The sequence below is a fragment of the Amblyomma americanum genome, chromosome 4, assembly GCF_052857255.1.
Source record: "Amblyomma americanum isolate KBUSLIRL-KWMA chromosome 4, ASM5285725v1, whole genome shotgun sequence".
Classification (NCBI taxonomy): Eukaryota; Metazoa; Arthropoda; class Arachnida; order Ixodida; family Ixodidae; genus Amblyomma; species Amblyomma americanum.
The window spans coordinates 216,659,727-216,681,703 of NC_135500.1; the positions used below are offsets into that span (position 1 = coordinate 216,659,727).

Consider the following 21,977-nt stretch of genomic DNA (forward strand, 5'->3'; position numbering starts at 1 on the left):
CGAAACACTGGCTGCGATTTGCGCAGGAAACCCGCGAGAAAAGAAAATAAACGAAAGGCCTAAGTGAATTTACTCGTTTGTTTTGCTTCCCCAGCCACCTTGATTGGTAAACAACGTTATCGCCAAAATGGAAAGAGCGAGAAAGAAAATAAAAAAAACAACCGACGAACAAGGCGCACCTTTGTGCTGCACGAATCAGCCAAACTGCGGGCGTGCTGCTATTGTTGTCATTCCTTGAGTTGAACGTTTGACTTAGAGCAAGCCTGAACCCCCTTGTGCCCATTGGCCAAGCGGGCGGGAATATTGTAGACAAGTGACGCGGTTTATTTGGGGCCTTCTGTTTGACGATGTTCAGGCCTCGGGCACAACAGCGATCAGCCCCGGAAGGGGCAGACGGTGGGCGAATAAGCCCTAATTACGAACGCATTGTACGGGGGCAGCTTCTGAGTCCGCAGCTGGCGCTGCTATCGGCAAGCAGTATCCCTGTATTTCCTTGCGCTTCGTAATCCCACACTTCGTTTCTGCGACCTCCAGTTCTTCTGAGCTCCTTGTTTTGAGCATTTCTATAATTTCGTTTTCGCTATGTGGATTGTTTTGTCGGCATCCTGCAGGTTCCAGTGAACCGCGTCCATTTAACTTTAAAAGCAAAGGAAAAGGAAGGAAAAAATGCATGGCAGGCTGCGCTACTTCGGAAGGTACTTCGGCGGTTCTTTTATGAAATGCCCCACTCTCTCCCTCTGTCGTAGCCCGCTCTCCAAGACAACACGTCGGGTGCTTGAAGAGGTCATTTTGTTTACGCAGTGCTTTGGTGAAAATTTACGCGGTCGAGAGCCTCCTTTATGAAACGTAATTTGCTCTCTCCTCTTTGTGTTCTTTGTGTCTCTCTAATACGGCCTATGCGCCCACTACTTATACGTGTTACCTGACCTTTCCTTTCGCTGCGTTGCAAGGTTAGCGATTTTTAGGCACCAGTAATACCGAGAAGTCATTCTTACCATTATTGCACCTTATTTATCAGATATAGTATACAGTATACAGATATAGTATCAGATATCAACCTTATAATATTCTGCGTATCGCGTAAGGTGCAAGTGTAAGGTGCCGGCGAAGGATGTGGAAATGTCAACAGGTTTTGTACCGGCGCAACAAAGAATATCAAGTTCTCCCAACTTTGCGCGAAACGCATTTCCGAACGCATTTATGAAAGCGACGTTAAAGTGTCAGTTGGCAGAAAGGCGAAAGACAAAATCCTCCAGCTCAAAAACTAACCTTCCACTTAGCCAACAGAATCTAAAGTTTCAATGGGTGTATCGCAACTGCAGAGGGTGATGGAATGTTTCTGAATTTAGCTGTTTGTAATCCGAGACTCGCTGCAACATGCGCTTTAATGCATTCGTTATCTCATGCTGGTTAATTTTTCATGATTTGAGACTACCGTGATTTCTTGGCCTAAGTAGATGCACTATTAGTATTTACAGCACCTTAATAGCAATCGCTTTTGCTAGTTCGCCAAAGATAGAACATTAATGAGGCTTTATTTATGTCACTCTATCAAATCTGTTATCAGACGATCGTTAACAGCATGAGGTCTCTATAAAAACGACTTCACATTCGAAACAGTTCCATGACCACTGGATGGCTGTGCGTGTATACATGGCATATAACGGAGACGATTAGAGGCAGAAACAGGTAAAGTGCTGTTATAAGTACCGGAAATTCTGGCCGAAGTGTAAATGTCGCCACTCAGGCACAGCGACAGACCCGCAATTGTTCTTGTCGTGACAGGAGGCTGCTAAAGTCGTAGTCATGCATCTAATTATATAATACTAAATAAAAGTTAGTATTATAGCAATTAACCATAGTTACCCCCGGTAACAGATGAACTTTTTTTTTTAAATATTAATGTATGCGGTAGTGGCAACTTATGTTTTTATTATAAGTGAGAGATGGAAAAGAGGATATTAGTGTCAAACTAAAAAAGACAAGAAAATGCCTGGGGGTTAAATAATTAAGTTTAGTTTAAAAGAAGAAATAAATATAAGAAGGGATGACTGGAATTGTCAACCGCTGGCATATTACCCAGCCAGCATCCAACGTTCAAAGGAAGTTGTTAAATTGTGGCGTAAATTGCAGCAACGTAACTTGTTTCATAAGAACGAGATGATAATGATAAAAGTTATTTTTTTTTATCGTATACATTAGTTTAACGTTAAAACTAAACATTATTCTAATGATTTGTTTGACACGTTTTTTCAGTCTTCAAATCATAGCTATTAGACCAAATTAAAAATTCTAAATGTTATTATAATTTTCAAATTATACTATAATGCAGCACTACAATTAAATTTGAAGTAATTTTGTCTGAGAACTTTTTCCACTGTTTGTCAAGTGATGATACTTTTCAGTCAGCAGAATTTTGCAGACACATATCTCAGATGGCGCCTGCATTAAGTTGTATGCCGGAAAATTACATCATAAAACTTCGCTTATTTCACATTGGCCACTACCACTTATAGGACACCTTTCACGGCTGGCTATACCTATAAGCTTGAGGTCATGGTACCCGTTAAAATTTGAGCATATGAGTTGCATGCTTTGGTTGTGCTGCATTGTAGCGCCTGTCGCTGTCATTGCGTCATTATTCCTACGCAAAGTGTTGATTGAAGTTGTACACTCCAAATTGGCATGTATGGTCTTCAGTTTTGTTCAATTAAAGTTAAGACGAAGACAGGTTCTCTTGTTGAAACGTTGGCTAGGTACCTAGAAGCTCCCGCCTCAACTCTTGTTCACTTTTTTTTGTGGTCGCAAGGTTATGAAAATGTTATTAGAACGTTTAGATGTAATGTTTCAGAACGTTAGAAAAATATACATTAAGTGCATAGTATTGACGTTTCACAGAAACAAGGCAGCAACACTTTATGATGTTCGTAGGCCGCCGCGGTGGCTCAGTGGTTATGGCGCTCGGCTGCTGACCCGAAGGTCGCGGGTTCGATCCTGGGCCGCTGCGGTCGACTTTCGATGGAGGCTAAATTCCAGAGGCCCGTGTACTGTGCGATGTCAGTGCACGTTAAACAACCCTAGGTGGTCGAAATTGCCTGAGCCCTTCACTACGGCGTCCCTCAGAGCCTGAGTCGCTTTGGGACGTCAAACCCTCGTAAACGTGAAACTTTAAGAGGTTTCGGTGCTAGCCGGTGAGATGTAAGAGACGGCGCGAAAAGATAGGAGACGAAACTCACGACAGCCTAGGTGAGGAGGAGCCGCGCGCTTCGACAATTTGCCCAAATATTTCGTCACTTGGTAGTGCAAGACACGAATAATTGGGACAAGAAGAAAATAGAGTTTAGTTGAAGGGCCGCCTCTTATATCATGCTGCCATCTAAAAATACCCTCGATTTTCGTAACCAACGGCATCGCGCACTTCTTAACTCAGAAAGGAACACAGGCGTAGTCATTATAATTATTCTAGTGCACACGGCGCGCCCGTAAGATTAGCGGCAGATTGAGGCCCCGCAAGCTACGCTGCATCAAAAATGAATTCGACCGCACACTTCTGCGAGCCCGAAATTTAGTTGAAACACTGCCTCGAGCGCAAACAACGTGGTACATGCTTCGCGTGCTCTCCTTGATTGCTTTTGATGCGTGCCTCTTCAATCTGCTGAATTTGAAAAACTGAACAATCGCGTGGCACGAACTTTCACTAAATAAGCGCCTGTACGCAGCGCGACTCATGCTTAGCAGCGGTGCGAAATTGAGTTCGTCGATTGCTGATGCAAACGAAGGTACTTTTTTTTTTTTTACGCGACGTCGTTAATGGTCTCGTGTCACAGAAAATCTGGTGTCGTCGTTGGCCGTGAACGAAAAAACGCGACAGAAGCAAATAAATAATAAAATTGATTTGAAAAGAAAATTGGGTTAATTTGGGTTTGGGTGGAAATCGAACGCAGGACCTTCAGATTCGAGACGGGCAGGCTACCCATAGGGCACGAAGGCTCTCTTTTTCTGCATTGCATGGAAGTGCAATAACCCTGACAGGCCTCTAGCTTCATTTAACCTAGCCAACCAGGCCGCTTCCCGCGAACCCGTTATGCGTAGTCACACTAGCATCCTGCTATCACTCTGCCTGCACATCAAACTCCCTGGAGATACACACGCGCCTCGTGTTAAGGCAGCCAGACAGGAGGTCGTTCATTATTGTATCGTTGTCCATTAATGAGCCTCCCTGTCCGCGACCTAATCAAGACACCGTGATATTTTTCTGCCCTGAACTGCTATAACCGTACTTTAATATATTGTTTATGTCATCAGGATACGACCCGGAGCAATTCTTTTCAGCTTATGCAGTTAATTTAGGCTGCGTCCCAGTTCACGTAGGCGAAGACACCTCAGGAGTGAGATCCGTGATGATGCTTCAGCAGCCAAATTCTTATCCTCCTGATTAGATAGACCACACCATTCAAAAACAGTGGTCTGTGGGTTCCCGTGTATCCTCGGAGCAAGCATTGCAGTGCGCTGAAAATTTTCATCTTAGAGGACAGAAACATTTAGCCGCCATAACTCCCACCATGGCTGGATAAGATGAAGAGTGCACCTTCCTATTTGAGCAGACCCCATGCAGTGGTCGCTGGAAAATACCGGCCTCAGCCAACAGCCATGCGCACTAGGTGATGTGCCAGCAGCAACGTAGACTGTGTCACTTGGGGAGTAACATTTGTGTCTGAGCTAGTTGGTTCATACTTGAATCATAAGAGGGCAGCACAAAAAAACGACACGGAACACAGAAGCAACACAAAATACAAGACGGGCGCTTGTCCTGTCTTCTGGGTTACTGCTGTGTTCCGTGTAGTTTTTTTTTTTTTTGGGCTGCACTCTTATCATTTGAGAGGGTTGGAAATGCGTGAAGGTATCCTATCGTTTTTACCCGGCCAATATCCACAAGTCTTTTTCACAAACTAGGTCAGTGAGAACAGCAGAACGGGGGTCATAATGTCCAAGATGCACTGATCGATCCTCATGTTACAAGCACAGTTGAAATCTTAATGTAGTAGAATTTCCCGATACGTGCTCAGGAGGTTTGCCAATGACAGGAGAATCACTTTTCTATCTCGCTGTTTCGCAGGAGCATACACACAAACATCTTGCCACCACCACCACCATCGTCATCATCATAATAACCACTGCTGACCCGAAATGGCGAAGTCACTAGCCACCCCTCATCATAAATGCATTACGACAGGTCAGTTATATCCAGTGTATTACTCGCAACCAGCATGCACCGTCCAGATAAGTCTTTAGATAGGCTGCTGACAATATTATACTCAGGCACAAACAGATCAAGAGCCGTTTCGATCACCTCATCAGTAGCTAGTTTAGTTTTCTGAATGTCAACTGAATTCACGGTGCATCTTTCAAACAGCTGATTTAAATTGTACTGCCACCATCGATTCCGCAAGCCTCTAAAGCCAGTGGTTACGACTTCAAAAGCTATGTGCCCCGCCAGTTTGTGTGAGTAGCTTATTTGACTCCGTCTGCTGGTGCGGGGAGAACCGTCTCTGCAATGGCCGCCTTTAGGGCTCTTATTGCACTCTTTTGGAACCCGTACTTCCTTTGCAATCTGCATCGGATACCTTGGACGGATCTCAGCTGGCACTCGGCTCCTCATCCGCGGGGCGTTTCAGGCTTCCATGACGCGCTGCTATCCATGGAGACCTTCGAGGTGGCTAAGGATTCCAACCATTAGGCTTGGAGCACCACATCACTTGCAACACGGTAGTCGCCCGACAGCTCCTGACAGACGTCAGTGGCTGACTCCAGACACGGTGCACTGCACTACAGAAACGGACCACCAGAAGAGCAGCCTGGACGCACATCCGCTGACTTCTTTGTTTGTTTAATTGGTTTTTGGGGAAAGGAAATGGCGCAGTATCTGTCTCATATATCGTTGGACACCTGAACCGCGCCGTAAGGGAAGTGATAAAGGAGGGAGCGAAAGAAGAAAGGAAGAGAGAGGTGCCGTAGTGGAGGGCTCCGGCATAATTTCGACCACCTGGGGATCTTTAACTTGCACTGACATCGCACAGCACACGGGCGCCTTTGCGTTTTGCCTCCACGAAAACGCAGACTTCTTGGCAGCCTCTGTTTCCATGTGCCCCGTCCCCGGGCAGCGCCACTTTTCTCACTCCGCTGACTGGACAGGGCCATAAAGTTCCAGAGCTTCTGTGGCGTGGGAGCTAGAGTAAATTCAACTTCACGTTCCTGGTTTAAGGATCAAATATTTTGAATTTCGGCCCTTTTACGCGAAGCTCTGCCACGTCAACGAGCGTTTGATTTGATATGGTATTCGCACAAGTCGTCATCCAAACGTGGCTCATTTGATATCGTCCAATGCAAATGATATCACGAAAGTCCTTAACATGGTCAACGGCATCCCTGAAGTCAGGAGCTCGATACAAACGGCCATTTAGGTCGCCACGCAAAAACACGGTGCTGAGCACATTATTGCACGAGAGACGAGGTAGAACAGCCTCCGTGATGATTTCAGAAGTTGCAGGACCTCGGCCAAAGGCGATGCGCTGATTCCAGCTAAGATGATGATGATGATGATGATGTCCTCGGGCTTAATGGCACATACCCACGGGGGGGGGGGGGGGGAGGATTGGCCAGGGCGCATTGCTGATAGCATAATGATAACGTGGCCGTTCCGAATGACCTCTTATTCTTCCACCGGGCTACGAAGGCTCGTTGGTTCAAGCTGAATAAAGGTGAACCTAGTGAATGCGTTGTGGTCTTTGACGTAGTGAGGTGTCTTAAGGACATGTGCTGATGCGTACATGAGTAATTAAAAGTATGCTATATAGGTAAAAGTATGCCTTCAAGTACGACACGACCCGGAGCGCCGTACGACAAGCGGTTGCGCACAATTTTGGTGCAAATGCAGTCGGGAAAAACTGGAGCCGTATTGAGGTCAACCGGGGGGAGAGGGGGGGGGGGGGGGGGGGGTATACGAACGACATGTGCATGAATGTTTGAGATGGCGGTGCTCGGATGGCTGTGTGCGTCTTACGGCATTACGGCAGCTTGATGGCGTCCCCCTGCTTTTCTTGCCATCGCTGAGGTTATCTGTACAATCTGCGACTACACACGCTGACACACGCCGCCGGCTTTTCTTGTAATAGGACTTCCTAGTAATGATTTCACGTCAATGACTGTGCTTATGAGAACTTCGTGGCCTCAACCTAGCACTTCTTCCGTCTCCGGGGCCGTCAGCAAAATCGTCTACGTTTACAAACCCTGACGTCGGGCCCGCTGTCCACTCGTCATCAGCTACGGCACAGAATGCGACGTTGGTTCCAGCAGCGTTACAGCGCCACCATGCACCCGGAAGGCGGTGTCAAAACAATCTTCGCTGGCTGACAAAAAACAAGTATTGAAACTTTTTTCTCTGCTTTTATTTCGCTGCAAGATCGTGAGTGGCTGCTTCGCTCGGCTTCGTGTAGGAAGAAAAAAAACTGTAAAGAGCGTTGCACCGGAAAGCACTAAGAAGCAAGCGAGTAATTTATTTCTTACTGATTTTGTCACCATTAATAGCCCTCTTTATCAGGGGAACTGCGTTGTGTCAAACTGATTGGTATGTTTAGAGCCGGCTCCTCTTCTTCAGAGGCGAGGCGGCCCTTCAGTGGCATGCGCTCTTGGGGCTCAGCTTGAGCATCCGGGGCACTTTTGCCCTTGTAAGGCACGACCTTCAAGCGTCGCAGATCTACCACAGCATTGGCAGACACACGTTGGCGCTTCTCGGCTGCGGAGCGGCCGACAGGCACCGCCTGTAGTTTGTTGGCAGCCTGGGAGACTGGGCCTACGTTGCTGGGAGATTCTGCGAGAATGAGGCCCATGGATTACAAACCCGGTATATCAAACCGAATACGCACTGACGCCTCGTAAATAAATACCTTAAAAAAAGACCCTTCACAAAAAAAAAACTTACGGGGACACTTAAGTCACCTCACTGTTGTTACTTCTGTGCGTGTTTATGTAAGTTTCTTTGCAACTCTCGGTCCATCAACCGCCATATTCGCACTGATAGCTGCACTGGCAGGTATATCCGCTATGTTGTGACAGTGCAGGCATTTGCTTATCTATCATATTTTTAATGCGTTGGCACAGTGGCTGCGGTGAGTGATTTTGGCGATATGTGGTGGCAGTTCTGCGTCACACAAATGGGAAAAAATACCACAAAAAGAAAGTTCCGCGGGTAGGATTCGAGCCCAGGAGTGTCTCGTCGGAAGCGAATGCAGAACCTCATAGGCACGGCAAGTGCCGTGTTACAGTATGGATAGAGAAGGACATAGTCTGTACGGCAGACAGCAGCACGGAAAAACAAAAAAATATAAATGCAAAAAATAAAAATCTTAGAGAGCGTGGCCTGTCAATTTTTATGATTTTTAATTTGAATTCTCTTTCTAGGTTGCTGCCTATAAAATGCCTCCAACCCGGTAAGCAGGTTGTGATGACGTCACAAGGTGACGGGATATATCTCGACCACTCAGCGAATATTACGACTCCGTACATGGGCAGGGTTTAGGTGTGAGGACAACTCTGATGCTATCGCATTGAAAATTAAGTGCTGAACATCAAGGATGCTTTGGATTTGGGCGTTAGTTAGTCGCTTGAATTCTACCCACTATAATGTCGCTGACAGGCGCTTGAACGGCTGCACTAGCGGAATTGGGCGAGGACAAGGCAAAGCTAGCCGTATTATACGGATGCTGTCGGAGATAAAGGGGAGGGAGGAGGGGCGTTGCTCAAGGGTCAATCCAACCCTGCTGTCCACGTGCGTTGACGTCGAACGTCGTGCATCCGATCAACGTCCCTCTATGCAGCGAGCGCTTTACAGCGCAGATTTAAAGTCAGAGGTGGTAGCCCCGATCGTGGCAGTGCTCGGTTGGCCGGACGTGTGCCGAGGTGGTCGCGGCTCAGCTCAGCTAGTTAGAGTACAGTTCAGCCGGTTCACCTACAGTTCCATTGGTTGAATCAGTGCAGACGTAGTTAAGCAGCGCTCAACTGAATCCGATCCGAGGCAATTTCTCTGGTTGTAACAGTGAACAACCTCGTTAATGCAGTGCTCAACTGAAGTAGAGCTCACTTGATCAAGGGTGTGCTAAACTGATAGAGGAAGAGTTTTTCAGGTTGTTGAGGCAGTGACCAACTAGATAAGGCAGTGCTCAGGTGTAAGTATCAGTGCAAGATTCAATGGCTAAGCTATCGCACTTACCTACTTGGCAGAGCAGCTTCATGCAGCACTCCGGAAAGCGTCCTTTCCCATGCACCGGTCGACAGTTTTTGCCTCTCGGCTCTGGTTTCCCGCAACTGTAATTCCAAATGGACACGAGTGTCAAGAACTAGCGTTCGATCTTTTATAGGGATTGTGAACACAGACAAAAAATTTGGCGGTGGTTTAGCTCTGATTAAACCTGGAGTGTCGCCATAGCTACAGCTCGCCGAGTGGAACTTGCTCAGTTGAGTTGCAAAGTCAGTCTTTCGCCGCTCCGTTTCGCTTCTTCTTCTTCACCCCAGGTATATGGCACATACCCACGCGGTGGGATCCGTTTCGCTGTGTGTTCCTTCATCTTCGTCCCACTTGACACGGCGCATGCGCACAGCTGTGGCCACGGCTGGTCTCGAGGGGAGCGCGCGCGCGCGCGCGCCCCGCTAGAGACCGGCCGTGCTGTGGCAGCTCGGTTTCGCCGGCGCACCGCAGCGCGTCGCCGGCAGCAGCAGCTGCTCCGCACCACGTGGCTGGTCACGTGACCAACCACTTGATCAGCCACGGCGCCGCGCCGCCGGCAGCTGCTCCGCACCACGTGACCTGCCACGTGCCAGCGTGGCGGCGCAGCCACCGCCACGGCGCCGCCACGCTGAAGGCTAGAAATGCTGCCGTAATGTAGCTATCGCTACAAAACGATGGAAAAAATGTTGACGGCATATATTTAGGTGCTATGAAAGCAGAAGTCTATACGAGACACTTGGCATGTTTATGCAGATACGAAACTCTGTGTACCTCGTCTAGGCAAAAAACAGCGCCAAGTCGGTGTGTGTTCTTCATGATTTTCTATTAAGCTCGCGGAAGGAAAACAGGTGTTTGGCTGGAAAAGCTTTACCTCGTTAGTACTTGAGACCATTTGGTAATCATCGCATAGCAAGGAAAAAATATTGCTTAAGAATTGTAATGCATTGGAATGCTTATCATATGTTTCCGGTATGGGTTGCTGTACACATGAAACTGCTCAGGTGCTGTGCACGAATTTCGCATATCCCAAGTCATCGCCCTTTGGTGCTGGAGCTCACACTTTCAGCGTGGAACACGGGAGAGTTTTGCAACCTCCGTCTCAAGGCACTGGACCCTGGACTGCGCCTTCGTCTTCCACATAACTTAGCACGTCACTAAGCAACATTGTTATGCCGTTTATGGATCGGTGTTGCTTTTATCAACCACAATGCTTTCCGGATGGGGATGGCCGACAGTCCTGCCTGTGAAAGCTGTGGTTGTGAGGAGACCATCGCTCATCTTCTCTGTGAGTGCCCTGCATTTGCGAGTGCAAGACATACACTGTGTTGTGCCCTGGACCGCCTCGATCCTCGCCCATTAACAGAGCAAAAGATCCTCGGTCCGTGGCCACAGCAGTCGACTGCCCTCAAGGCATACAAGGCACTCTTTGCCTACTTGAGAGCGACTGGATTGAGTGACAAATTGTGACAGCATTGTGCGTGTGTGTATGTTATGCCTTTTCCCCCTTCTCTCTTCCTCCTTTTAGTCCCCTAATTCCTCTTCCCCAGTGCAGGGTAGCCAACCGGAACCCCTTTCTGGTTAACATCCCTGTCTTTCCCTCCTCCTCTGTATCTATCTATCCTTGTGCGGTATTGTGATATGAAGAAACAGCCACTGTCCATGGGATATGAACGCAGTGGCTGCTTTCACCAAAGGTCATGCCACGTTGACAGGGACATGAAATATCATTATATAGTGGGGTATTATTAACATCTACAGATTTTTATTTTACAAACTGTGAGAGATACGCCAATGCGGTCTGTTACAGCAAGGCTGACATTATGTACTTTATATGGGCCATTAATTAGACGATTAATTAACAGAAAGTAAATAATGTTCTTATTTTTATCTTTGCGGGAAGGTTATATCACAATTTATGGCCGTGAACATCAAAGGTGATCCCTGTTCTTAAATTTTGTTTATCAGCAACGTGGTTTGAAATATCTAACGTGAAAAATACGCATTTCAAAGCTCTCTGAATGGGCTTTCCCACATCACCTAATTATGAAAAGGCGCGGCTGCGCGTGGTATCGTCACCGAAATTAAGTTTACTCCACGTAATCAGATACACCAACTGCGCCTGTATTTCATGCATAAGAAGTGAGATGGACGCCATTTTACAAATACGAAATGCGGGAAAGCCAACTCAACGGCCTTTCAAATGCGTATTCTTGTCGTTCAATATTTCTGACCGCATTGCCGATTAAGAAAATTTAAAAACGGTGCTAGCTTTCGATGTTGGAGGCCACTAATTTTGCAATATAACTTGCCCTCTAAATTCAAAAATAAAAAGTTTATTAGTCAACTCTATTTAATTAATTGGGTAATTAATGTTCCCTACGAGGTACATAATGTTGGCGTTGCTGTACAATCCAGCTCAATTCGCACAGCACGGAGGTATCTCTCACAGTTTTTATAGTAAAAATATCTAAAGATTAAAAATGTCACCCCGTATGCTGGCCATTCAATAGCATTAGCAGCTGTTGACGTTTTTACACGACTTGACGTCACTTGCGGTTCGGTAACATCATTTCAGGTCTGGTGACGTCGCGTCTATCCAGCTAATTGGAATGCTCCAGTCTTCTGACACCAGTTCCTTCTAGCCAATGGGAAAATTCTATGACAGACGACGCATTTCGGGCTCATGAGGCTTCAATGCACTTTCTTGCTCGACATTACAACGCTTGACAGCACAAGAACGCGAAAACTGGTCAGAAAGGACCATAGCAAACAGAACGAAGAACTAAACCAACACGAAATGAGCATGATAGAAGAGAAAGACAGAAAAAATGGGAGTATTCATGTATAATTCTTTTTAGGAGCGGGTACCCGAGATTTCTTATCGAACAGATTTTCGAACAAAAAGAACGCAAAGTGCTCGCCCTTCAAGCCCTCATAAGGTATGGAAAGAATGACCCCAGGAAGATGTCATCGGTTCTTCGTAAGGTTAATCTCGCCCCTCGATTGAGTTATCTCATACCAAATTTATTTTCGCTGAATGTCCAAGACATCGAGCACGTGGCAAGCCATTTTAGAAACACATATCAAAACACTGAATGCGGATACATGCAACACGAATTTTTTTTTTTTTCGTGGTGAGTAGTGCTCAAGATTCTCAATATCATCGTTGCACCAAATGCCTAAAATTTCATAACCCTCAAAGTGCGTTTACATCGCCGACAGATACGCATGAAATTGAAAACTGTTTTCCAACCCTTCGTAATAGCAAGTATCGTGATGTACACGACATGCAGGTTCAACTTTTGACGTATGATAATGGTCTAATCAGCCCAGTATTGAAAAAAAATATTTGGCTACTGTCTATAAAAAGGAATGTTTTCTAATCGCATTGAAATAATAATAATAATAATAATAATAATAATAATTGGTTTTTGGGGAAAGGAAATGGCACCGTATCTGTCTCACTTATATCGGCGGACACCTGAACCGCGCCGTAAGGGAAGATATAAAGGAGGGAATTAGAGAAGAAAGGAAGGAAGAGGTGACGTATTGGAGGGCTCCGGAATAATTTAGACCACCTGGGGATCATTAGAGTACACTGACATTGCACAGCACACGGGCGCCTTGGCGTTTTACCTCCATAAAAACGCAGCCGCCGCGGTCGGCTTCGAACCCGGGAACTCCGGATCAGTAGCCGAGCGCCCTAACCACTGAGCCACCGCGGCGGGTCCAATCGCATTCAAAATAAGTGGAGTTTCTCTTATCCCCAATGAGGCGACAAAAATGACTTTGAAGTAATTCTGTCATATCTATTCTACCCGTGTTTTCAAAATATTTACAGAAGCAGTCTATAAACGAATATCACGCATTTGTGCAAAAAGTAACCTGATAACATCATGCCAGCATGACTTCAGGAAAGTTATATCAATCGAGAGCACCTTCATTCTACAGAAAGCATTATTTTATAACTGTTCGAAAGCAGAGAGCTGATACAGCAGTATTTATAGACTTTTCGGGGGCATTCAACCGGGTTATATGGCACTAATAGCCAAACTAGACACCTGAAATTTTCAATACACTTTCCTTTAGTTTATCCAATCTTACTTTCCTCCTTTGGTCAGCAGACGAAGGTAAATAATCCGTTTTCCGATGTCGAATCTTTACAATACAAGCAGGTGTCCTTCAAGGCAGCATGATGGGTCCACTGCTGTTTAACTTTTAGTTAAATTATATTTTTCTAGACTAGAAATGCATGTTTTAATAAATGCCAACTGTGCTAGTCTCTGTTTTCAAATAAACTCATATGCCTGACCTCGTTAGGTAATCAAATTAGTATTTGCGTTCCCTTTATGAATGTACAGCTGTCAATTCGTTAGTAAATAATAGCATTAAACTTAATCAATGCTTTTACGGCCCAGAAACAAGGTCTTTGTCAACTCTCAAACTTGTCGCTTTCTATAGGTTCAACTAAACATGAACTTGTTTCCGAAGTTGAAAGCCTTGGGGTGTGATTAAATAAAACTTTTCCAGGAATATACGCATATAAACTGCGATAAGCAAAGTGTCTAAGGTAATCGCTACATTGTCCATACCACAGACCACGCTGTTTTTTCCGTTGTGTGGGAGGAAACAATACATATTTATATACATATGGAAGCAGTCAGGGTTGCTCAACGGGCCAGTGAAAACTTGCACAGTGACAAGGTCACAACTGGTTCGATTATCTAGGTTTATTCACCAACGGTTTCAGACGGTGGACCGTCCTTCATCAGGGTAAAGTCGAATCCTGATGAAGGACGGTCCACCGTCTGAAACCGTTGGTGAATAAAAACCTAGATAATCGAACCAGTTGTGACCTTCTCACTGTGTGCGCGCGCACACACACACACACACACACACACACACACACACACACACACACACACACACACACACACACACACACACACACACACACACACACACACACACACACACACACACACACACACACACACACACACACACACACACACACACACACACACACACACACACATGTATATATATATATATATATATATATATATATATATATATATATATATATATATATATATACACTTTTGTCAGTAGCTGAAGTCAAGGATCTGATGGAATATTGTCTCGTGAGGATGGTACATGACGAAAGTAATGGCACCCGTCGGGGAGCTGAAACGTCTTTCCATCTGTTTTTTTTTTGACGGCCCCTTGTACTTCCGTGATTGAGTGCTGTTAGTGCTTGTGATGGACGGGTGCCTGCTGAAATATAATCAAACTTTATAATGTACGAAAGCTGGCACTCAGAATAATCGTCAACGTTTGTTGCGACACACCTGCAGAGACAATTTTTGCAAGCATCGCGCATAATTACAGTTCCACACCTGTATGCGCTACTTTATTAAGATGCGTCATGGAAGCCGCTGATAATTCAGACATTTTTTTTTTCAAAAGACTACTCAGGCCTGGATACAAGTCCCACAAATCTTATACGCACACCCATGATCATTCACACATTCCGCAAACGTCAAGTGATCAGTCAAAATCTACCGCATTTTTTTTAACGCACCAGAAGTTACACGTCGTACAAAGTGCATACATTTTCCATTCAATCTTGCCAAAGTTGTGTATTGCTGCAAAATTGTTTTTTTATACTACACGCATGTTATTTTTTAATGCCCCTTCTTTCCCCTTTTGTTGCTGTCAAACTATATCTATATACAATAACGCTTTCTCCTGTCAAAACGACATAGTTTACAATGCCGGCTTGCTCTCCTATTTGTGTCGGAACGAAATATCTTTTTTTTTTCATATTATGTTAAAGATGGTCATGTTTTGCACAGGGGAGCGCACTATTGGTCAATCTTTCCTGTAGGGTTATTGGCTGCTCTCCTGACACCTCTGTGATCTTAAATAAAGGGGACGATTTGATCTAAAGAAGAAATTCGTAGGTGACTGATTAGTATATAATATTAATTTGATCACTCCCGTCCTTTCGCGGTACGACCGCTAGTAGGGATATAGGGGCATTCACCTTCAATTAGGCGCATTATCCGTGAGTTTGTCAATGGTTTCGCCTCAACGAAGTTGTATCTGCAGAAGTCGGACACAGAAGGAGTAGAATCGGACTGACACTATTTAGACGCAAAGCACGGCACACAGAACACAAGCATAAGAAAAGCTCAGTTGAAACACAAGAACCAGATTTGTCTCTACTTCTGCGTCGGACTTGTTATCATGGCAATCATTGGTCGTGAAGAAAGTACTTAGGAAAATAAGAACACGTAAAAACACATGCGGCTACTGTGGCAGTAACTGTCTTCTGCATACTCATAAGACCTTCCTTTCATGAGCAAAACTAAATATAGTGATGTAACCGAAAACACAACTCTAAAACCACGAAAAATGTCTCGAGTACACAATCAGCTCAGTGACGCCTAGATATATATGGCTGGTGGGGAGCAGGAAGATGCATATGGTGGTACAAATTAAATTGTTTCTGATTATTGCATTAAAGTTTATTTATTTCAACCCTAAACCCTTTATTTCCTCTATTTTCATTCCTATTACTCAAGATCTCTCAAAATTCGTTACCTGTTTTCATAAATTCCTCTTTTTATATTTATTAGCCGCTTGAGACAAACCTGGATGAATTTTCTCCTGTTTGGATCTGCACCAAACCCTGGCCAGTCCCCCACCATGGGTATGTGCCATTGTTTTTGAGGCAACCACAACAACAGCAGCTGTTCCCAAATAAACATGGCTTCTTACCTGGAAGTGACAGGAAATCCCTGCATGCAGGTCATCTTGATACACTTTGCGTCATCGTACCAGACGGCGCCCTCTGCCTTTGTGCCTTCTGGTGTGGTGCAGCCCTCTAACGAATAGAGATACACGTCGATTATTTTGCGGGGATCCATTCCCCTGAGCTGTCTGTTGTACTGGCAGACCAAAACGGGATAAAATATAACGCTCTGGGAACAGACCAGATCTAGCCTGAAAACCTCAAACATTGCGGTGTTTAGTATCCTTGAAGGGAAATCGCCGATAAATAACGTTGGTTATAAAGTTATCCACAGTGGAGGAGCACAATCTCCTTTCAGTTTACGGAAGCGGTGCTTGAAAATAGATAAGAACTTATGCTGAACCGTTTCAATACTGCCATAGCTGGGTTTACAGGTTGCATTCAAAATAGTTGATCCTTATAAATAAATTCGAGGACGGTTAATAACTTTCGTATTCAGCGAGTTTTTTAAAAGAAACAAGCTTTTTTTTCGTTAAGTATCCATCAGAAGGCAGCTTTTAGAAAGCCAGTTCGTGGGTTGGCGCGCAATATTTTGAAAATTATTGACCGCCATTTTTCAAGGCGTATTTTTTTGAATTACAACATGGATTTTGACGCAGTAGCAAATTTTACATTTATTATTTTTCACTTCATTTAGTATACCTTAGACTCGCAATTTACTTATTTATTTATTTATTGTACCCTCAGGGCCAAAGGAATTACAGAGGGGAGTGGGTTTAGGATAAACAACAATGAAATAGAATACAGTGAAATTAGGTATTACAAAATAAATTTCCTCCAGAGTAAAACAAATAACAACATCCAGAAAACGTAAATGGTATAGAAACAATGTATACAATAGAGTGGAACCAGATAAAACACACAATCAACTTTCTTCAGAATAAACAATATTAGCTACAGCGTCATGAAAGATTTTATTATCAGGAATGGCTGCAATATCGGGGGGAAGGCGGTTCCATTCCACAGATGTGCGGGGAAGATAAGACTGAAAAGAAGATTTGGTGTGGCATGTTGGGATGCCAACCTTGTGGCAGTGATCGATGCGACGGGAAATGTATTCGAGGGGTGACATGAAATAGTTGTGAAGCGCAACGTGATGATATAGCTTGTGAAATAGCGTTAAGCGACCAATTTTGCGGCGAGATTGTGACGGTGGGAGTGAGACGTTAGATTTCATGGCTGTGATGCTTGTCGTACGGTTGTAATTTGAAAGAATGAAGCGAACGGAATTATTTTGGACAAATTCCAAGGAATATGTGAGGTTTTCATGCGTAGGGTCCCATATTGATGCTGCGTATTCTAGTTTAGGACGTATGAGTGTTTATAGAGTAGAAGTTTAAGGGATGAGGGAGCGGTAGAGAATTTGCGACGTAAGTATCCTAACATGCGGTTAGCGTTATTAATCACGTAGTCAATATGAATAGACCATGTTAAGTTTTGAGTGATATGAATTCCTAAGTACTTATATGTTTTTACCCAATCAAGAGGAGTGCCATCAAGATAATATGAAGGAAGAGCGTTAGATGTCCGGGAAACACGCAAAGCTTTACATTTATTAGTGGTTAATTTCATATTCCATGTAGTGCACCAGTTGCACCAGTGCACCAATTGCTATCTTATTTTTGCTGCTTTTCTTTTAGCCCTGTCGAGACATTTCGTGCATATTTCAGCTTCGACACTGCTGGACTTAAAATTCGATTCAAAAGCATAGAAAGACGTACTTGTTTTTCTCCGCCATACAGAGGGAACATTGTTGTTGTCAAACTTATAACTGTCTTGCAAAAAATGTACCATGACAGCTTTGTCTCGCCATTGAAACATTCCAAAAACAAAAGTAATAATAGGAACACCAGGCATGGAGTTCCGCAGTACATCCAATAATGACAGTTCCATCAAAACGCTGCTTTCAGTTCACCCACAGATTAATGCTCATGGTCACACAAAGATGGGATAACCTTCGATTACCGGATAGCTGGCTGCAGCTTTTTGACATTGCAACACCTCAACCTCAAGAATATGGCGGCAGTGCCAAGCCGACCAGCCCGAATGCAGTCGACATTTTAGACGCTTTCCTTCTCAAGTTTTAAATTCTCTCCATTTCTTTTACCCTTGTCATGACTCCGTCCGATTGTTCAGGCATTACTGCTGGCACCCACGTGCAAGCGTGCGCTCACACATACGCACACACGCAAGCACTAACTACTGCTCCCTTTGAGCGCTGCTAAAGGCGGATAAGAACCCAGAAGCTGCGTGACACCCCAGTCGCGACTTGTTTGTTGTGATAATGACATTCAAGTAAAGCAATAGCCAAATGGACCTACGCAGTGTTCATTTTTGTATTTTCACTGTTTAGAAGTCTTTCTTTGCAATAGTTCTTCAACATTTAAGTGTTGCAACGCCTGCAAAAATGATGCAGTATTGTCACTACAAGATTACCCCTTTAAATATATTGCAGGCTTATCCATGCATGTGAGACGAAAGGGCGAGACTTCAACTTTTGCACTCAATGTTGTAAAGCTGAAATCATTTGTTTGTCAGCTGTCAGCGGCTGCATTTTGGTCCGGCCGTTTGACTAGAATAGGCCGGAAGCAAAACGTTTGCGCCACTTCCTCTAGGTGAAACGGAAGCAGCTGCCGCATGAGTGACAGCCTGCGCATGCCTATGCTAGCAGAATTTAAGTCTAACGAGGCGCCCTCAGCTAGACTCCTTGATACCGTACTGAAACTTAACGCACACGTGGCGAAGTGCATACACCCGTCGACCAGGGGAGACAGAGATGGAGAATTAGTAGGAATTCTTTTGTATCAGGTCACTGACAGTTGTCACTAAGCTATCCCTGATGTGTCTATCCTTAACAGGGGTAAAGTACTCCATCGATCTCCTGCTCAAACTCTCCAATCCCCTTTTTTTATTAATTGCCGTTTCCGGCTCCTTTTCTCTCTGTTTATAAACTCTTAAGCATATTGACCCTCTGCGGTAAACAGTGCAATCGTCAACAGCACCCTGTGCTGAAGCAATGCTTGATAGTCAAGCGGCGACAAGTTTCTGTGCTGCATGGGCGAGCGTTCTTGGCGGACAGCAAGAAGCGACGGTCGAGATACAGTCAGAGGCCAAAACATTAGCGTACGAAAGTGTTGGCGCGGCATGCTAGAACAAAACGGGCTCGGGTATGTCATGGCGGCGTCTAGCTTGCCGTGTTCGTACAGCTAACATTATTAGTCGTCCACACTTTATTTCATCTATCTGGCTGCAAACAAATGAGTTGTATACTATTCGTTAAGAAACATGGATATTACTTTGTGCATGAATTGTATAGTAGGAAACTGCAATATATTTACAGGTGTTGAAAGTAATAGGACACGCGTATAAGAGTTAAACAAACTAATCGCGGCCTTTTTGTGCTTCTGGCTTCGCCTTCCTTCACAATTCCTCTTTCGCATTGATACCCTCAGTGGCTTTGAAAGTGGCTTTGCAACTGCGCAATCGCGGGATCGAATCCCGTCCCCGGTGGCCGCATCTTAATGGACGCAGAAGACATAAATAGCCGCGTGCTATAAGATATTGCCTCACGTTAAAGAACCAGAGAATATCGAAATTGACCTGATGGCCTTCTCAAAGACGTCCCTCATAGCCCACGTGCAACTTAGGATATCAAACACCACATGCCATGCCTTTCGCATTTATTTTCTTTTATACAAGACCAATTTCAGACACTTCCTTGGAAGTTGTTTGGTAAAAAGCTGCAGATCCATGGGATCAGAGAACGCGCCTTTGTTAGAAACCGGGGGGTGACGCCACTTGTTCAGCGTAGCATGGTTTCGATATCGCGCCAAAGTAATTTACGTACCGGTAATCCGCGCACATTCACAGTTCTTTACGATAGCAGCAACACGGTTACGCCTGGTTAAACCCTCTGACGATAGAGCGTCTCTCACCTTTCTAAATAAAGAACAACACTGCGCCGACAGCATAAAGACTTACTCTTAACAGAGTACGCTGTCGCCCGTTCGGCGAGCAGGGCCCACGCCAACGCAACCAGACAGAGGGGCCGCAGATCCCGTTTGTGAAGGAACATGCTTGCGACGCGTGGCAAATCCATCCGTTGCTTAGCGATCCTTTGTGGGTGGGGGTGTTTGGAAAGAGGAGGAAAAGGGAAAAGAAAGAAATGGGAAGGGGGAAGAGGAACAGGAGCCTGTGCTGGTTTGCCTATCGAGCCACAAAACAGTTCTTATAAGGCAAGCTTCTGGGGCCATACCGAGCGAAAAAAGAAGAAACGAAATAAAAAAAACATGCTTCCAAGAAGAAAGAGCGTCGCCCCGCAGCTTGCTGGGCGACAGAGGCCTTCCAGCTCTCGCGCAATCACGACCTGTCGCTTTGACACTTTCGCCTCTTAGTTCTTTTTCTCTCTCTCTTCTCCCTTTACCCACCTCCTCTCCCTCGCCGTAGACCAGTGAGTCCAGACACGCTAGCTGACAGGCTGTGCGAGACGTTCGTTTGCCTTCTGCCCCCCCTCCCGAACGTGCCCGGCTGGAGCGGAAAGGGCAAGAAATTGCGACCGCGAGCGGACATAATTTCGAGCCATTGTTAGGCAATGGCCAGCGCCCCACTGTGAAGACGAGCGAGGAGGTTTCGCGAGACGCGTTAGTTATTGGTAACGCGGGATGAGAACGAAACAAGAGGGGTACGTCGCTCTGTTTTGACCTTGCCTGTACACCTTTCCCGCGTTTCTGTTTCGCGCGCGGTCTTTCTGTGGACGCCAGACGCTGCCAGATCATCGGCGGCGGCTCGCCAGGCCTTTGTTGCCCTTATTGGGGCGACGCGCCGCTGCCAGCTGCGCCTAATTGCTTCCACTTAGTTGAGGGGTGCGCCCGCCGCTCCCCCTATAGTACACGCTGAATGGGGCAGTGCTGCTGCCCCCCCCCCCCCCCCCAAGAAAAAAAAACGATGATTTACCCCCTTTTATTGCTCAATGCTTGCGAAACAGAAAGCGAACAAGTGGGGCTGGTCGTGTGCTTCCATCAAACAAAGTGGGTACTGAGACACACTAGTTGTAATTGCGTTTCTCAATCGCCAGAGATGTATTATTTTCCGTTAACAAGAAAGGTGAGAGCGATGCCGCACCATTGAAAACAGACTTGTGCTTGTCGTGTGTGTGCGTGCGCATGCATATTGACGGGCAGACAGATCAGTACAAAAGGAGAATGGCAGGTGCTTTCTAGGGGCACGCGTTAATTGCACATGCAGAACAATAGAACACAGCTGTGGCCCTGTAAATCTGTCGACTTGCGCGTACATAGTTCACCACGTTGTTAATTGTTTGCAAACCATTAAAGCTGCGAAGACAGTTCGGAGCTTGTGACACTGTATTCAGCACTGTTAAGCAGAAAACTAGAAACTTACGCTGTAACGTGGCGTGGACAATGATTGGTTGGCAGGAAGACAGCAGAGCTCTTACGAATAAAACTGCTTATCTGAGCGAACCTATGCCCTAAAAAGAAATTTAGCTCGGTGGCGGCTATAGTACCAAGTTTTCTCGGCGCTCGTCGAAAGTCCCCGCGACCTGTTTCTTTGCTTCAAAACGGACTCCATGGCTTTATACGGCCTTTGTCCGTAAAGTTCCGAGACTGAGTTCATTAAAAAATTACGTTTGACATTGAAATCATTTGTGCAGCACCCCTTAGAAATCGTCTCTCTTGCAGTATATACACACCTTCCAACGATTCTTGAAGTCTTGGAAACAGTTGGAAAACGCTTCTTATGGGAGGGCTCTGAGCTCCTTTGTCGTGGCGTCTTGAATGGCCTCCACGCTCCCCATCCAGTGACCTTTTAGGGCTCTCTTGCACAAGGAAACAGGAAAAAATCGCATCGTGAGAG

At 45.4% G+C, this 21,977-nt stretch overlaps 1 protein-coding gene across 1 annotated transcript; it reads right to left on the bottom strand.

Annotated features, from left to right (window-relative positions):
* Nucleotides 1–7,423: 7,423 nt before the first annotated feature.
* LOC144127592 (uncharacterized) lies at nucleotides 7,424–20,317 on the bottom strand. The gene is made up of 4 exons (XM_077660576.1): nucleotides 20,085–20,317; nucleotides 16,070–16,175; nucleotides 9,266–9,360; nucleotides 7,424–7,867 (listed from the first exon to the last, which is right to left on the bottom strand). The coding sequence occupies exons 1-4, from the start codon at nucleotides 20,200–20,202 to the stop codon at nucleotides 7,578–7,580; spliced, it is 609 nt and encodes a 202-aa protein (XP_077516702.1). The 5' UTR covers nucleotides 20,203–20,317; the 3' UTR covers nucleotides 7,424–7,577.
* Nucleotides 20,318–21,977: the final 1,660 nt, after the last annotated feature.